The sequence below is a fragment of the Scyliorhinus canicula genome, chromosome 20 (genome assembly GCF_902713615.1).
Source record: "Scyliorhinus canicula chromosome 20, sScyCan1.1, whole genome shotgun sequence".
In the NCBI taxonomy this organism is placed as follows: domain Eukaryota; kingdom Metazoa; phylum Chordata; class Chondrichthyes; order Carcharhiniformes; family Scyliorhinidae; genus Scyliorhinus; species Scyliorhinus canicula.
The window spans coordinates 77,480,892-77,496,165 of record NC_052165.1 but is presented as its reverse complement, the minus strand read 5'-3'; the positions used below and the strand labels follow the sequence as shown (position 1 = coordinate 77,496,165).

General features: G+C 51.5%; 1 protein-coding gene across 3 annotated transcripts in view; it reads right to left on the bottom strand.

Annotated features, from left to right (window-relative positions):
• tbxas1 (thromboxane A synthase 1 (platelet)) overlaps positions 1 to 15,274 on the bottom strand; it is a 321,143-nt gene that overhangs the window by 147,366 nt on the left and 158,503 nt on the right. For all 3 annotated transcript variants that reach the window (XM_038780696.1, XM_038780697.1, XM_038780698.1), the window contains one exon: positions 11,742 to 11,858. In XM_038780696.1, coding sequence (XP_038636624.1) covers positions 11,742 to 11,858 — 117 coding nt within the window. The remainder of the gene's footprint in view (positions 1 to 11,741; positions 11,859 to 15,274) is intronic.

Genomic DNA, 15,274 nt, shown 5'->3' with positions numbered 1-15,274 from the left:
TGGTCACATGAAACGTGAGGGGGCTGAATGGACCGGTGAAGCGGTCCCGGGTCTTGGCACACCTGAGGGGGCAGGGAGCAGACGTAGCTATGCTCCAGGAGACGCACCTTAAGGTGGCGGATCAGGTGAGGCTGAGAAGAGGCTGGGTAGGACAGGTGTTTCACTCGGGGCTCGAGGCGACCTTAGTCGGGAAGAGCTTGTCGTTTGTTGCGTCTAATGTGGTGGCAGACAGTGCAGGTAGATATGTAATGGTGAGTGGTAGACTTCAGGGGGAGCGGGTGGTTCTGGTCAATATGTACGCCCCCAACTGGGACGATGCGGGCTTCATGCGGCGCATGCTGAGCCAGATCCCTGACCTGGAGACCTGGGGAGGGGAAGGATCAGCGCCCGCTATGGAGGTTAGATGTGGGGCTTCTGGCAGAGGAGGAAGTGTGTGGCCGGGTCCGTAGAGGTATATTTGGAAGCCAATGACAACGGGGAGGTGCAAGTTGGGGTGGTTTGGGAAGCGCTGTAGGCAGTAGTTAGAGGGGAGCTTATATCTATTTGGGCGTACAGGGAGAGGGGGGAGAGGATCGAGAGGGCGAGGCTGGTGGAGGAAACGGTAAGGGTGGATAGGAGGTATGCGGATGTCCCGGAGGAGGGGCTTTTGACGAAGCGGCGCAGTCTCCAAGCGGAGTTCGATATACTGACCACCCGGAAGGCGGAGGCGCAGTGGAGGAGGGCACAGGGGGCGGTATATGAGTATGGGGAGAAGGCAAGTCGGATGCTGGCCCACCAGCTCCGGAAGCGGCGAGAGAGATGGGGGGGTCACAGATGCAGGAGTGAACTTGGTGCGGGGTGGCAGGGACATCAATGTGGTGTTCAGATCCTTTTACGAGGGGCTGTACCAGGCGGGCGGAATGGACCGCTTCCTGGATGGGCTGGAGTTCCCAAGAGTAGAGGATGAGCGGGTGGAGGGTCTGGGGGCAGCAATCGAGTTGGGGGAGCTGATGGAGGTGCTGGGGAGCATGCAGACAGGGAAAGCGCCGGTACCTGACGGGTTCCCGGTGGAATTTTACAAGAAGTTTTCAGATCTGCTGGGCCTGCTGCTTGTAAGGACCCTGAACGAGGCGAGGGAGGGGGGGCTCTGCCCCCGATGATGTCTAGGGCAATCATCTCTTTGATCCTGAAGCGGGACAAGGACCGCCTCCAGTGTGGGTCCTATAGGCCGATCTCGCTCCTTAACGTGGACGCAAAGTTGTTGGCAAAGGTACTGTGAACAAGAGTATTCTGGGGTTTGTGTGGGCGCGGAAGGCCCCGAGAGTAAGGAGGGTATTCCTGGAGCGAAGTAGGGAGACAGGCGGTTTGGCACTGCCCAACCTGTGTGAGTATTACTGGGCTGCGAATGTGGCAATGGTCCGCAGGTGGGTGATGGAGGGGGACGGTGCCGCATGGAAGAGGCTGGAGGTGGCGTCCTGTGTGGGTACGAGTTTGGGGGCATTGGTGACGGCCCCGCTTCCGCTCCCCCTGGCAAGATATTCCACGAGTTCGGTGGTGGTGTCCCTCAAAATTTGGGGGCAGTGGAGGCGGCACAGGGGGGAAGTGAAGGCCTCACTGTGGGCCCTGATACGGGGCAATCACCGGTTTGACCCAGGGAGAATGGATGGTGGGTTTTTGAGTTGGCATAGGACAGGCATCAGGCGGATGGGGGACCTTTTCCTCGATGGGAAGTTTGTGACTTTAGAGGAGTTGGAGGGGAAGTGGGGCTTCCCCCCTGGGAATGCTTTCAGGTATATGCAGATCAGGGCGTTTGTTAAGCGGCAGCTGGCGGAGTTCACGCTGCTGCCGCCTAGGGGGGATAGGGTGCTCTCGAGGACGTGGGTCAGTGAGGGGAGGATCTCGGCAATTTATCAGATGATGCAGGAAGAGGAGGAGGCCTCGGTGGAGGAGCTGAAAGCGAAGTGGGAGGAGGAACTAGGGGAAGAGATTGACGATGGGACGTGGGCGGATGCCCTGGGGAGGGTGAACTCGTCCTCTTCTTGCGCACGGCTCAGCTTAATTCAGCTGAAGGTACTGGATAGGGTTCACATGACTGGGGCCAGTTCTTCTTTTTGGGGTGGGGGGGGGGGGGGGGGGGGGGGGGAGAGGAGGAGGAGGAGGAGGAGGAGGAGGAGGAGGAGGAGGAGGAGGAGGACAGGTGCGGGAGGCCCGGCGAACCACACCCACATGTTCTGGGCATATCCGGCGTTGGAGGGGTTTTGGAAGGGGGTGGCGGGGACTTTGTCCAAGGTGGTCGGTTCCAGGGTGGAGCCGGGCTGGGGGCTCACGATCTTTGGGGTAGCATCGGAGCCGGGAGTGCAGGAGGCGAGAGAGGCCGGTACACTGGCCTTTGCGTCTCTAGTAGCCTGGCGTAGGATTCTCTTACAGTGGAGGGACGCGAAGCCCCCGAGCCCGGAGGCCTGGACCAATGACATGGCCGGGTTCATCAGGCTGGAAAAGATTAAGTTTGCCCTGAGGGGGTCGGTACAAGGGTTCTTCCGGCAGTGGCAGCCTTTTCTCGATTTCCTGGCGGAGAGGGAGAGGGTGGTCAGTCTCAGCAGCAACCGGGGGGGGGGGGGGTCGGGATTTGTTAAGGGGGTTTGTTTGCAACGGTATGTTTGCTATTTTTTTTTCTTTCTTGCATTGTTATTAGTTATTAATTTATTACTTTGTATTGGGGGGGATTTCTGTTTTTGTTTAGTTTTACACCTTGTTTACTTTAACTGTTGGGAGAAAATTTGTTGTTGAAAAATTTAAATAAAAATTATTTTAAAAAAAACAATAATACAGGCCTGTGGATCACCCCACATTCCAACGGATCCTTCCCCTTCTTCGAGATTAGCTTGATCGACGCTTGGGTCAGTGCGTCCAGCAGCTCCCCCTTCTCCAGCGCCTCGCTAAACATTCGTGACAAATGTGGTGGCAACTATTTTGCGAACTCCTTATAGAACTCCTCCGGGCAACCGTCAGCCTTAGGGCCTTCCCCGATTTCATCCTTTTTACACTCCATCACCTCGCTCAGCCCCAGCGGCTCCTCCAGTGCCGGTCTCCTCTCCTGATCCAGCTTTGGGAATTCCAGCTCATCTAAAAACTACCCCATATCCCCTTCCTCACCACCTGATCAGCCCTATATAACTTCTCATAGTACTCCCCGAACGCCTCGGTAATCTTCCCTGATCCGACACTACCTCTCCCTTCCCTTTCCATACCCTCAGGATTTCCCTAGACGCAGCCTGCTCCGTAGCTGCTGGGTTAGCATATGCCTCGCCTTCTCTCCATATTCATACTGCACCCACTCGTCCTCCATAGCTGCCTCACTGCCTTCCCCGTCATCAACCTATCGAACTGCCCCTGTAACTTCTTTCTTTCCACCAACCACTCCTTGGTGGGGTTACTCGAATATTTCCTGTCCACCTCAACTAACTCATCCAACAACTGTCCATACTCCTTCTCCTATCTCTGTGCACCTTGAACGGGATGACCTCCCCTGAACCACTGCCTTCAATGCCTCCCACTCTGGACGCTAATACCTCCCCATTCTGATTCAAATCCACATAGTCTCTGATCACCGACTGCATATTGTCACAGAACCCCTTGTCCACTAAAAGCCCAGGGTCTAACTATCTCGGCCTCTTCTCCTGCCTCAAGCTAAGCCTGACCCCCAACCAGTGTAACGCATGGTCTGAGATCACAATTCCCATATACTCCACCCCCACCAACCCAGCTCGGCTCACTACAAAAAAGTAAATTCTGATATAGGCCAATTTCACTGTTGAACGTGGACGCCAAGTTGCTGGCAAAGATCTTGGCCACTAGAGTAGAGGACTGTGTGCCGGGGGTGATACATGAAGATCAGACGGGATTTGTGAAGGGGAGGCAGCTGAACACTAACGTGCGAAGGCTGCTAAATGTGATAATGATGCCGGCAGCAGAAGGAGAGGCGGAGATTGTGGTGGCATTAGATGCAAAGGCCTTTGATAGGGTTGAGTGGGGGTACTTGTGGGAGGCGTTAGAGGGGTTCGTGTTTGGGGAGGGGTTTATTAAATGGGTGAGGTTGCTGTACGAGGCCCCGATGGCGAGTGTAGCGACAAATGGGAGGAGGTCCGAGTACTTCAGGCTCTACCGTAGAACAAGGCAGGGGTGCCCCCTAACCCCCTTGCTTTTTGCGTTGGCAATTGAGCCTCTGGCCATGGCGCTAAGGGAATCGGGGAGGTGGAGGGGTCTGGTGCGGGGTGGGGAGGAGCACAGAGTGTCACTTTATGCAGATGACTTGTTGCTGTATGTAGCAGACCCGGTGGGGGGAATGCCGGAGGTGATGGAGATTCTTGCTGAGTTTGGGAGTTTCTCGGGCTACAAGTTGAACCTGGGCAAGAGCGAGCTGTTTGTTGTACACCCGGGTGATCAGGAGGAGGGGTTTGGTAGGCTCCCGCTAAAAAGGGCAGTGAGGAGTTTTAGGTACCTGGGGGTTCAGGTGGCTAGGAGTTGTGGGACTTTGCATAAGCTTAATTTTACTAGGTTGGTGGAGCAGATGGAGGAGGAGTTCAAAAGGTGGGACATGCTGCCGCTGTCGTTGGCGGGTAGAGTACAGTCCGTTAAAATGACGGTGCTCCCGAGGTTTTTGTTTTTGTTCCAGTGCCTCCCCATCCTTATTCTGAGGGCCTTTTTTAGGAGGGTGAACAGCAGCATCACAGGATTTGTTTGGGCACATGGGACTCCGAGGGTGAGGAGGGTCTTTTTGGAGCGGGGCAGGGATGGAGGGGGGCTGGCGCTGCCCAACCTCTCTGGGTACTATTGGGCGGCTAATGTCTCGATGGTACGCAAGTGGGTAATGGATGGCGAGGGGACTGCATGGAAACGGATGGAGATGGCGTCCTGCGGAGGCACGAGCCTGAAGGGACTGGTAACGGCGCCGTTGCCGCTTCCTCCAACGAGGTACACCACGAGCCCGGTAGTGGCGGCTACCCTCAAGATTAGGGGGCAGTGGAGGCGACAGAGGGGGGAAGTGGGGGGCACGGTGGAGGCCCCGCTGCGGGGGAACCACCGGTTTGTCCCAGGGAACATTGATGGCGGGTTCCTGGGGTGGCACATGGCGGGCATAAGGAAGTTGGGAGACCTGTTCATTGACGGGAGGTTTGCGAGCCTGGCTGAGCTGGAGGAGAAGTTTGAGTTTCCCCCGGGGAATATGTTCAGGTACCTTCAGGTCAAGGCGTTTTCTAGGCGGCAGGTGGAGGGGTTCCCTTTGCTGCCCCTGCGGGGGGTATGGGATAGGGTGCTTTCAGGGGTGTGGGTCGGGGATGGGAAGGTGTCTGACATCTACCAGGTGATGCAGGAGGTGGAGGAGGCATCGGTAGAGGAGCTGAAGGCTAAGTGGGAAGTGGAGCTGGGGGAGCAGATTGAAGAGGGGATATGGGCGAAAGCCCTGGAGAAGGTAAACTCCTCCTCTTCATGTGCAAGGCTTAGCCTCATCCAGTTCAAGGTACTGCACAGGGCTCATATATCCGGGACGAGGATGAGCAGGTTTTTTGGGGGTGAGGACAGGTGCATTAGGTGTTCGGGGAGCCCAGCGAACCATGCCCATATGTTTTGGTCATGCCCGGCACTGGGGGAATTCTGGCAGGGGGTTGCGAGGACGGTGTCAAGGGTGGTAGGGTCCAGGGTCAAGCCAGGCTGGGGACCCACGATATTTGGGGTTGGGGTGGAGCCGGGAGTGCAGGAGGCAAAAGAGGCCGGTGTTTTGGCCTTTGCGTCCCTAGTAGCCCGGCGGAGGATCTTGTTGCAGTGGAAAGATGCAAGACCCCCTAGCGTGGAGACCTGGATCAATGACATGGCGGGATTCATTAAGCTGTAGAAGGTCAAATTCGCCCTGACGGGGTCAGCACAAGGGTTCTTTAGGCGGTGGCAGCCTTTCCTCGACTTTCTGGCTCAACGATAGGGAACTAGGTCATCAGCAGCGGCAACCCGAGGGAGGGTTCAGGGGGGTATTGTTTATGTTAATTTAATTTACTTTGTTGTTCATCGGGTTTGGGAGGGCTCGTTGTATGCGTTGTTACGGATCCGGGGGGTATTTATTATTGTTTTGTTATACGTTTTTCAAAAATTTCAATAAAAATTATTTTTAAAAAAAAGTAAATTCTGGAGTACACCTCATACATGTGCAGAAGGAGTATTCCCTTTCACCCGGGTTCCTAAACCGCCACAGATCCACCATTCCCAGCCTTTCCATAAATCCTCCCAGCTCCTTCGCCATCCTCAACCTTCCCATTGGCTTAGGGTTCGACCTGTCCACCCTCGGTTCCAGCACGCAGTTAAAATCATCCCCCACAATCAACAGGTGAGTGTCCAGATCCGGAATCATTCCCAGCAACCACTTCACAAATGCCATGTTGTCCCAATTTGGTGCGTAAACATTCACTAATACCACCGGCATCCCGTCCAATACCCCACTCACTGTACCTTCCCCCCCCCCCCCCCCCCCCCCCCCCCCCCCCCGGGTCCTGCACTTCCTTGGCCCCTACAAAGCCCTTCCTTTTGCTTAGCAGAATAGCTACTCCCCCTGCGACTTTGAATCAATCCCCAAGTGCAATACCTGACCCACCCATCCCTTTCTCAACCTAACCTGATCCTTCACCCCGAGATGTGACTCCTGCAGAAAGACCACCCTCACCTTCAAGTTCATCAAGTGTGCAAAAGCCCAAACCCACTTCATCGGCCCGTTCAAGTCCCTCTACATTCCATGTTACGAACCTTGTCAGAGGCCTGCACCTCCACTCCCATCTACTATCCGCCATCCTCCCCTTCCCATTCTGCCTCCTTTAATTTCTCCCTAAACGGAGTCCATCGAAGATGCCCCCCCTCCCCACCCATGACCCCACTCCTACTCCGAGACTGCTACCTTGCATCCGCCCTCTCCTCCCCCAACCCCAACCCCTCCCCCACTTGGACAACGCCCGTGGCCCCCTTCCCCACCTCACTTCCGTTCACCAACATTACCTACCAGCGTGGCATCTCCTGCCCGAAGTCTCCTCCTATCTACCCCTTTCCCCCTCCCCCCCATCTTTCCCTCCTTGGTCTATGCAAACGGCTCCCTGTGGACCCCACTCTCCCCCAAACACAGGTCCAAAACCACAGGTCACCCTTTCCAAAAAGAAAAACACTGCAAACTTATTTCCCCTTAGCAAACAATCACAAAGGCAAAATCAGCCCACCCGAGAAAAAGGCCTCCACCCTCCGGCTACCCACATCTTCCGATATCTGTTGTTCCAGCTCCTCCGTCTCCCATCAACGTTCAGTTCTGCCCAGTTTATAGTCTCTGATTAAGTCATTGGCCTTCTCTGGGGTCTCAAAATAGTATTCCCGGCCTTCAAAAGTCACCCACAGTTTCGCCACGTGCAGTATCCCAAACCAGATCTGCCTTCGGTGTAGAACCACTGTGGCCTTGTTGAACCCAACACGCCTTTTTGGCAGCTCCGCTCCAAAGTCCTGATAGATTCGGACCCGGCTCCCCTCCCATTCACAGTTCCACTGCTCCCTGGCCCACCATAGGATCTTCTCCTTCTCCACAAACTTATGAAGCCTCACAATCATCGCCAGTGGCAGCTCTCCCGCTCTCAGCTTCTGCCTTAGGGACCTGTGCGCCCTATCCACGTCCGGGGCTTTGTCCAGCACCCCCTCCGCGACCAGCTCCACCAGCATCCTTGAGACATATCTCGTAGCACTCGTGCCATCGATACCCTCAGGCAAGCCAACGATACGCACGTTCTGCATTCTGGAGCTGTTCTCCAGCTCCCCTACCTTTGCCATTAGCAACTTGCAACGGTCCCCAGGAGCCCCTCTCGGCCCCAATGCCATCACCCGATCACTGTGGTCCGTCACCACCTTCTCCATCTGCGGACCTGTGACCCCTGTGCCTCCAGGCACTTCACTCTCTCCATTGATCCTTCCAAGGGTGCTACTCGGTGGCATTCGACCGATCTTCATGCAACTCCTTTTGCTGCTGGTGGAACTCCTCTCTAAACGCCATCAACTGCTCCATCTCGGGTATTCCAACTTGCGACAACCCTTCCCCCTCCGCTATCTTCCCAATTGCCACTGCGCCACTTTCTGCAGTTCCTTGGCCAGGTTATAAACTTTCTTCTGCTGGGTCTGATAACCAGCAGGCATGCCACTCACAGGCGGGAAACCTCTCCTCCACACCTTCAACTACACTTTTCCCCGCTTCCGGGTAAATAGCACAAATCAACACCTTTGAGACGGAGCTGTCCTGTGGGCGACCACTCCCTCCATGGCACCCACCGGAAGTCTACTCGCGCTGTTTTCAATCTCCCGATGCCTCAGCACTCACTGTTTTCAATCTCCCGACTGCCTCTCCTCTCGCGCTGTTTTCAATCTCCCGACTGCCTCTCCTCTCGCACTGTTTTCAATCTTCCGACTGGCTCTCCACTCACTCTGTTTTCAATCTCCCGACTGCCACTCCTCTCACTCTGTTTTCAATCTCCCGACTGCCTCTCCTTTCGCTGTTTTCAATCTCCCGACTGCCACTCCTCTCGCTCTGTTTTCAATCTCCCGACTGCCTCTCCTCTCGCACTGTTTTCAATCTCCCGACTGCCTCTCCTTGATGCACAATCAATGGACACGAAACCTCGATAAAATCCGAACAATCGGCTTTAATACGCAAGAAGTGGACCCAGCAGCACACGTACAGAAGAATGGCTGACTGCCGGGGAACACGGGTTCTTATACCCCGCCTCGTAGGTGGAGCTACCTTCCTCTCAGCCAATCGGCTGAGAGGCACATGACATACCTGGGCCAATGGGCAGCTCTCCTCTCGCGCTGTTTTCAATCTCCTGACTGCCTCTCCTCTCGCGCTGTTTTCAATCTCCTGACTGCCTCTCCTCTCGCGCTGTTTTCAATCTCCCGACTGCCTCTCCTCTCACTGTTTTCAATCTCCCGACTGCCTCTCCCCTCGCACTGTTTTCAATCTCCCGACTGCCTCTCCTCACTGTATTCCATCTCCTGGCTGTCTCTCCTCTCGCGCTGTTTTCAATCTCCCGACTGCCTCTTCTCTTGCGCTGCTTCCGGACTCCCATCTGCCACTGCTCTCACGCCATTTTCATTCTCCCAACTGCCTCTCCACTCGCTTTGCTTTTAATCTCAGAACTATGGTGATATGCCTGTAAGCAATATGCAGATGGTTAGTGGTGTGACCTCCAACCAACAGGTGGGCGTACAGACCCACCATGCGGTCTCGAGACAGGTGTCATGTGACAAAGCACTGAGACGCAAGTGCGGGTACTTCGAGTGATCTGGAGATGGTTACAAGACGTACAAGAGGATAGTCGTCCCTAAAGGTAGTTCCAGGGAAGTACAAAGAAACTCCATCTTACCACGTGTGATTTAATAAAGATCCTGGTTTGGACAAGTCGTTTGGTAGATCACCCCACCTATGCCCAATCCCCCACCCTATACCTGTAATCTCACCGAGAGGTAATTTAGCATAACGAACCCTCCTAACCTTTGGACTCTCCTCTCGCACTGTTTTCCATCTCCCGACTGCCTCTCCTCTCGTGCTATTTTCAGTCTCTCAATTGCCTCTTCTCTCACAGTTTTCAATCTCCCGACTGCCTCTCCTCACGCACTGTTTTCAATCTCAAAGAACAAAGAAAAAAGAAAAGTACAGCACAGGAGCTGGCTCTTCGGCCTCCAAGCCTGCGCTGACCATGCTGCCCGTCTAAACTAAAATCTTCTAAACTACCAGGGTCCATATCCGTCTATTCCCATCCTATTCATGTATTTGTCAAGGTGCACCTGAAATGTCACTATCGTCCCTGCTTCCACCACCTCCTCCGGCAGTGAGTTCCAGGGACCCACTACCCTCTGTATAAAAAACTTACCTCGAACATCTCCTCTAAACCTTGCCCCTCGCACCTTAAATCTATGCCCCCTAGTAATTGACCCCTCTGACTATCCACCCTGTCTATGCCCCTCATAATTTTGTAGACCTCTATCAGGTCGCCCCTCAACCTCCTTCGTTCCAGTGAGAACAAACCAAGTTTATTCAACCTCTCCTCATGGCTAATGCCCTCCATACCAGGCAACATCCTGGTAAATCTCTTTTGCACCCTCTCTAAAGCTTCGACATCCTTCTGGTAGTGTGGCGACCAGAATTGAACACTACACTTCAAGTGTGGCCTAACTAAGGTTCTATAAAGCTGCAACATGACTTGCCAATTCTTATACTCAATGCCCCGGCCAATGAAGGCAAGCATGCCATATGCTTTCTTAACTACCTTCACCTGTGTTGCCCCTTTCAGTGACCTATGAACCTGTACACCAAGATCTCTCTGACTGTCAATACTCGAGGGTTCTACCATTCACTGTATATTCCCTACCTGTATTAGACCTTCCCAAATGCATTACCTCACATTTGTCCGGATTAAATGCCATCTGCCATCTTGCCACCCAAGTCTCCAAATGATCTAAATCCTGCTGTATCCTCTGACAGTCCTCATCGCTATCCGCAATTCCACCAACCTTTGTGTCGTCCGCAAACTTACTAATCAGGCCAGTTACATTTTCCTCCAAACCATTTATATATACTACGAACAGCAAAGGTCCCAGCACTGATCCCTGCGGAACACCACTATTCACAGCCCTCCAATCAGAAAAGCATCCTTCCATTGCTACTCTCTGCCTTCTATGACCTGCCTCTCCTCTCGTGTTGTTTTCCACCTCCCAACTGTCCCTTCTTTCACACTGTCTCCACTTGCACGTATCAATCTCCCGATGCTGAGATTCTTTTGTTTCATTAAATCAGGCTATTTCAGGAAAGACCAACATTTATTACATATCCCCCTTGCAATTGAGCGGCTTACTCAGGGCAGTTAAGAATTAACCATGTTTATACGGGATTCAAGTCACATATGTGCAATAATGGGTAAAAGACAACAAAGTCACCTTCCCAAAAGAGTTTTAACGAACTAGTTGGATTTTTACAACAACCCGACAGCTCCATGGTCACTTCAAGTGACACCAGCTTTCTATTTCCAGATTTTCTTACACTGAATTAAATGTTTTGAACTACTGTGGTGGGATTTCAACTGGCGTTCTCTGGATTATTTAATAATAATAATCTTTATTGTCACAGTTAGGTTGAAAATGAAATGAAATGAAAATCGCTTATTGTGACGAGTAGGCTTCAATGAAGTTACTGTGAAAAGCCCCTAGACTATTTGTCCAGTTCTCCGGGATTGCATTGCCATCATACTACCATACCCACTACCTCCCAGAAATAGGAAGGGTTCAAATTTCTCACATTAACATCGGTTAACTTAATGAGCACAAAAAGTTGATATCAGAAAGATAAACACAACAACAAACTTGAAGTCTAAAGAGTTAATTATTGATTCATAAAATATAAATGTGTTAATGGAAAGACTTTAAAATAGAACTTTTTTTTTTAAAATTTAGATTACCCAATTATTTTTTCCAATTAAGGGGCAATTTAGTGTGGCCAATCCACCTACTCTGCACATTTTTGGGTTGTGGGGGCGAAACCCATGCAAACACGGGGAGAATGTGCAAACTCCACACGGACAGTGACCCAGAGCCGGGATCGAACCTGGGACCTCAGCGCCGTGAGGCGGTTGTGCTAACCACTAGGCTACCGTGCTGCCCTAAAATGGAACTTTTAATGGAAAGACTTTAAAGCACTGACTGATTCTTACTTCTCTCATCTTTGCACTACTGAAAGTTGGTGTCAAGACACTGCGGACATTTTTCCAATCTGCATCTTGTAGGAACAAAAGGCTGTCAATTAGTGGCTTGCTGGAAAAGGTTACTTTCTGAAAGAAAGAAGAAGAATTTATCAGTTAAGCATCTCAGGATTCTTGAGGCCATTTTTACAAGCACATCCTACAGCGGCCAAAATATAGCCCTCCGGGTAAAACACCTATTTTTAAAATGTGTTCCTTTTTCGAATGTGTGGACTGCTGGGCTCCATTGCCCACAGCCAGAAGCTCGCTCTGAGATTTTGCCCGAAGAAACACTTGGATGTATGTTGGTTGACTGTTTAACTGTGGTGGGCCTCACAACGAGCTACATAGTCCAGTCACCTGATGTTCAGACATGCACCCCTGTACTCAAAACCAGGAGCTGAATTTTATGTCCTCCCTGCAATGGGGTAATTAAAATTAGATATTATCAAGTCAATTGACCCACACCATAAAGCATTTGGCATGGGCAGCAGGATGGAAGTTGGAAGCCCGAGTTTTAAACTTAAATGGGCAGGAAGAGGGTTGCTCCTGAGAGACCGTCTTTTGCTGATCATGGAGTGTTCCCCCCCCCCTCCAAAGGTTGAAACTTCTCGCTCCCTCCCTTAAACCCACTGCCCCCCCCCCCCCCTCCCCCACCTCCTCCCCAATGAACCAAACCGCCGGTCCCAAGGCCCCAGACTTACATGCTGCGGTGATACAAAGCCTTGGGTCCTCTCTTCACCAGCAGTCCTGACAGCGGTCACTGTCGCCTTAATGGCGCTACCCAGACTGATGGAGCTGTAAGCCAATCTGACTTCTGGCCCAAAGAGGAAGTCTCACTCGGCCCTCGTTAATCAGTCCTGCTGCATTTTATGGCTGCGGACTAGGTAGTTGTGGAGCATGCCGGTTCCATGTCGATATGGTTCTGATGCGAAGGTATTGGCCACCAACTAGCTTCACTACTGCTGCTGCACTGGAAATAATTATTTTAGGCAAAGCTTTGAAACTAAAGTTCGCCATGTATTTGATTTAAATTTATGCAGGATACATTGCATGCAAGAGAAGGTATGGCAGTTTCTTTGTTAGTGCACAGTTGCAGCTTTGCCGACTACGTTTCCTCACAGCACTGAAGTCCATTGTTCAGACTGTAGATTATATTGGTCAATAAATAGTGGGAATTTCCAGTAATGGTTCCCTGAAGCATTTCATTTGGAAGGCAGATGACTTTCAGGGTCAGTTATCAAAATTTCCATGGCTTTTAATAGATAGATAGATAGAGATATACAGCACAGAACAGGCCCTTCGGCCCACGATGTTGCGCCGAACTTTTGTCCTAGGTTAATCATAGAATTTTGGACAATTTGTCATGGCCAATCCACCCAACCTGCACATCTTTGGACTGTGGGAGGAAACCGGAGTACCCGGAGGAAACCCACGCAGTCACGGGGAGGATGTGCAGACTCCACACAGACAGTGACCCAAGTCGAAATCGAACTTGGGACCCTGGAGCTGTGAAGCAATTGTGCTATCCACAATGCTACCGTGCTGCCCTTAAGAAGTTAACCTACACTCCCTTATTCTACCCTAATCCAAGTACCTATCCAATAGCCGTTTGAAGGTCCATAAATTTTCCGACTCAACTACTACCACAGGCAGTGCATTCCATGCCCCCACTACTCTCTGGGTAAAGAACCTACCTCTGACATCCCCTCTATATCTTCCACCATTTATCTTAAATTTATGTCCCCTTGTAATGGTGTGTTCCACCCGGGGAAAAAGTCTCTGACTATCTACTCTATCTATTCCCCTGATCATCTTATAAACCTCTATCAAGTCGCCCCTCATCCTTCTCCGTTCCAATGAGAAAAGGCCCAGCACCCTCAATCTTTCCTCGTATGACCTACTCTCCATTCCAGGCAACATCCTGGTAAATCTCCTCTGCACCTTTTCCAAAGTTTCCACATCCTTCCTAAAATGAGGTGACCAGAACTGCACACAGTACTCCAAATGTGGCCTGACCAAGGTTTTGTACAGCTGCATCATCACCTCACGGCTCTTAAATTCAATCCCTCTGCTAATGAACGCTAGCACACCATAGGCCTTCTTCACAGCTCTATCCACTTGAGTGGCAACTTTCAAAGAACAATGAACATAGACCCCAAGATCTCTCTGCTCCTCCACATTGCCAAGAACCCTACCATTAACCCTGTATTCCGCATTCAGATTTGTCCTTCCAAAATGGACAACCTCACACTTGTCAGGGTTAAACTCCATCTGCCACTTCTCAGCCCAGCTCTGCATTCTATCTATGTCTCTTTGAAGCCGACAACAGCCCTCCTCACTATCCACAACTCCACCAATCTTCGTATCATCTGCAAATTTACTGACCCACCCTTCAACTCCCTCATCCAAGTCGTTAATGAAAATCACAAACAGCAGAGGACCCAGAACTGATCCCTGCGGTACGCCACTGATAACTGGGCTCCAGGCTGAATATTTGCCATCCACCACAACTCTCTGTCTTCTATCGGTTAGCCAGTTTGTTATCCAACTGGCCAAATTTCCCACTATCCCATGCCTCCTTACTTTCTGCATAAGCCTACCATGGGGAACCTTATCAAATGCCTTACTAAAATCCATGTACACTACATCCACTGCTTTACCTTCATCCACATGCTTGGTCACCTCCTCAAAGAATTCAATAAGACTTGTAAGGCAAGACCTACCCCTCACAAATCCGTGCTGACTATCCCTAATCAAGCAATGCCTTTCCAGATGCTCAGAAATCCTATCCCTCAGTACCCTTTCCATTACTTTGCCTACCACCGAAGTAAGACTAACTGGCCTGTAATTCCCAGGGTTATCCCTATTCCCTTTTTTGAACAGGGGCACGACATTCGCCACTCTCCAATCCTCTGGTACCACCCCTGTTGACAGCGAGGACGAAAAGATCATTGCCAACGGCTCTGCAATTTCATTTCTTGCTTCCCATAGAATCCTTGGATATATCCCGTCAGGCCCGGGGGACTTGTCTATCCTCAAGTTTTTCAAAACGCGCAACACATCTTCCTTCCTGACAAGTATCTCCTCAAGCTTATCAGTCTGCTTCACGCTGTCCTCTCCAACAATATGGCCCCTCTCATTTGTAAATACTGAAGAAAAATACTTGTTCAAGACCTCTCCTATCTCTTCAGACTCAATACACAATCTCCCGCTACTGTCCTTAATCGGACCTACTCTCACTCTAGTCATTCTCATATTTCTCACGTATGTGTAAAAGGCCTTGGGGTTTTCCTTGATCCTACCCGCCAAAGATTTTTCATGCCCTCTCTTAGCTCTCCTAATCCCTTTCTTCAGTTCCCTCCTGGCTATCTTGTATCCCTCCAGCGCCCTGTCTGAACCTTGTTTCTTCAGCCTTACATAAGTCTCCTTCTTCCTCTTAACAAGACATTCAACCTCTCTTGTCAACCATGGTTCCCTCACTCGACCATCTCTTCCCTGCCTGA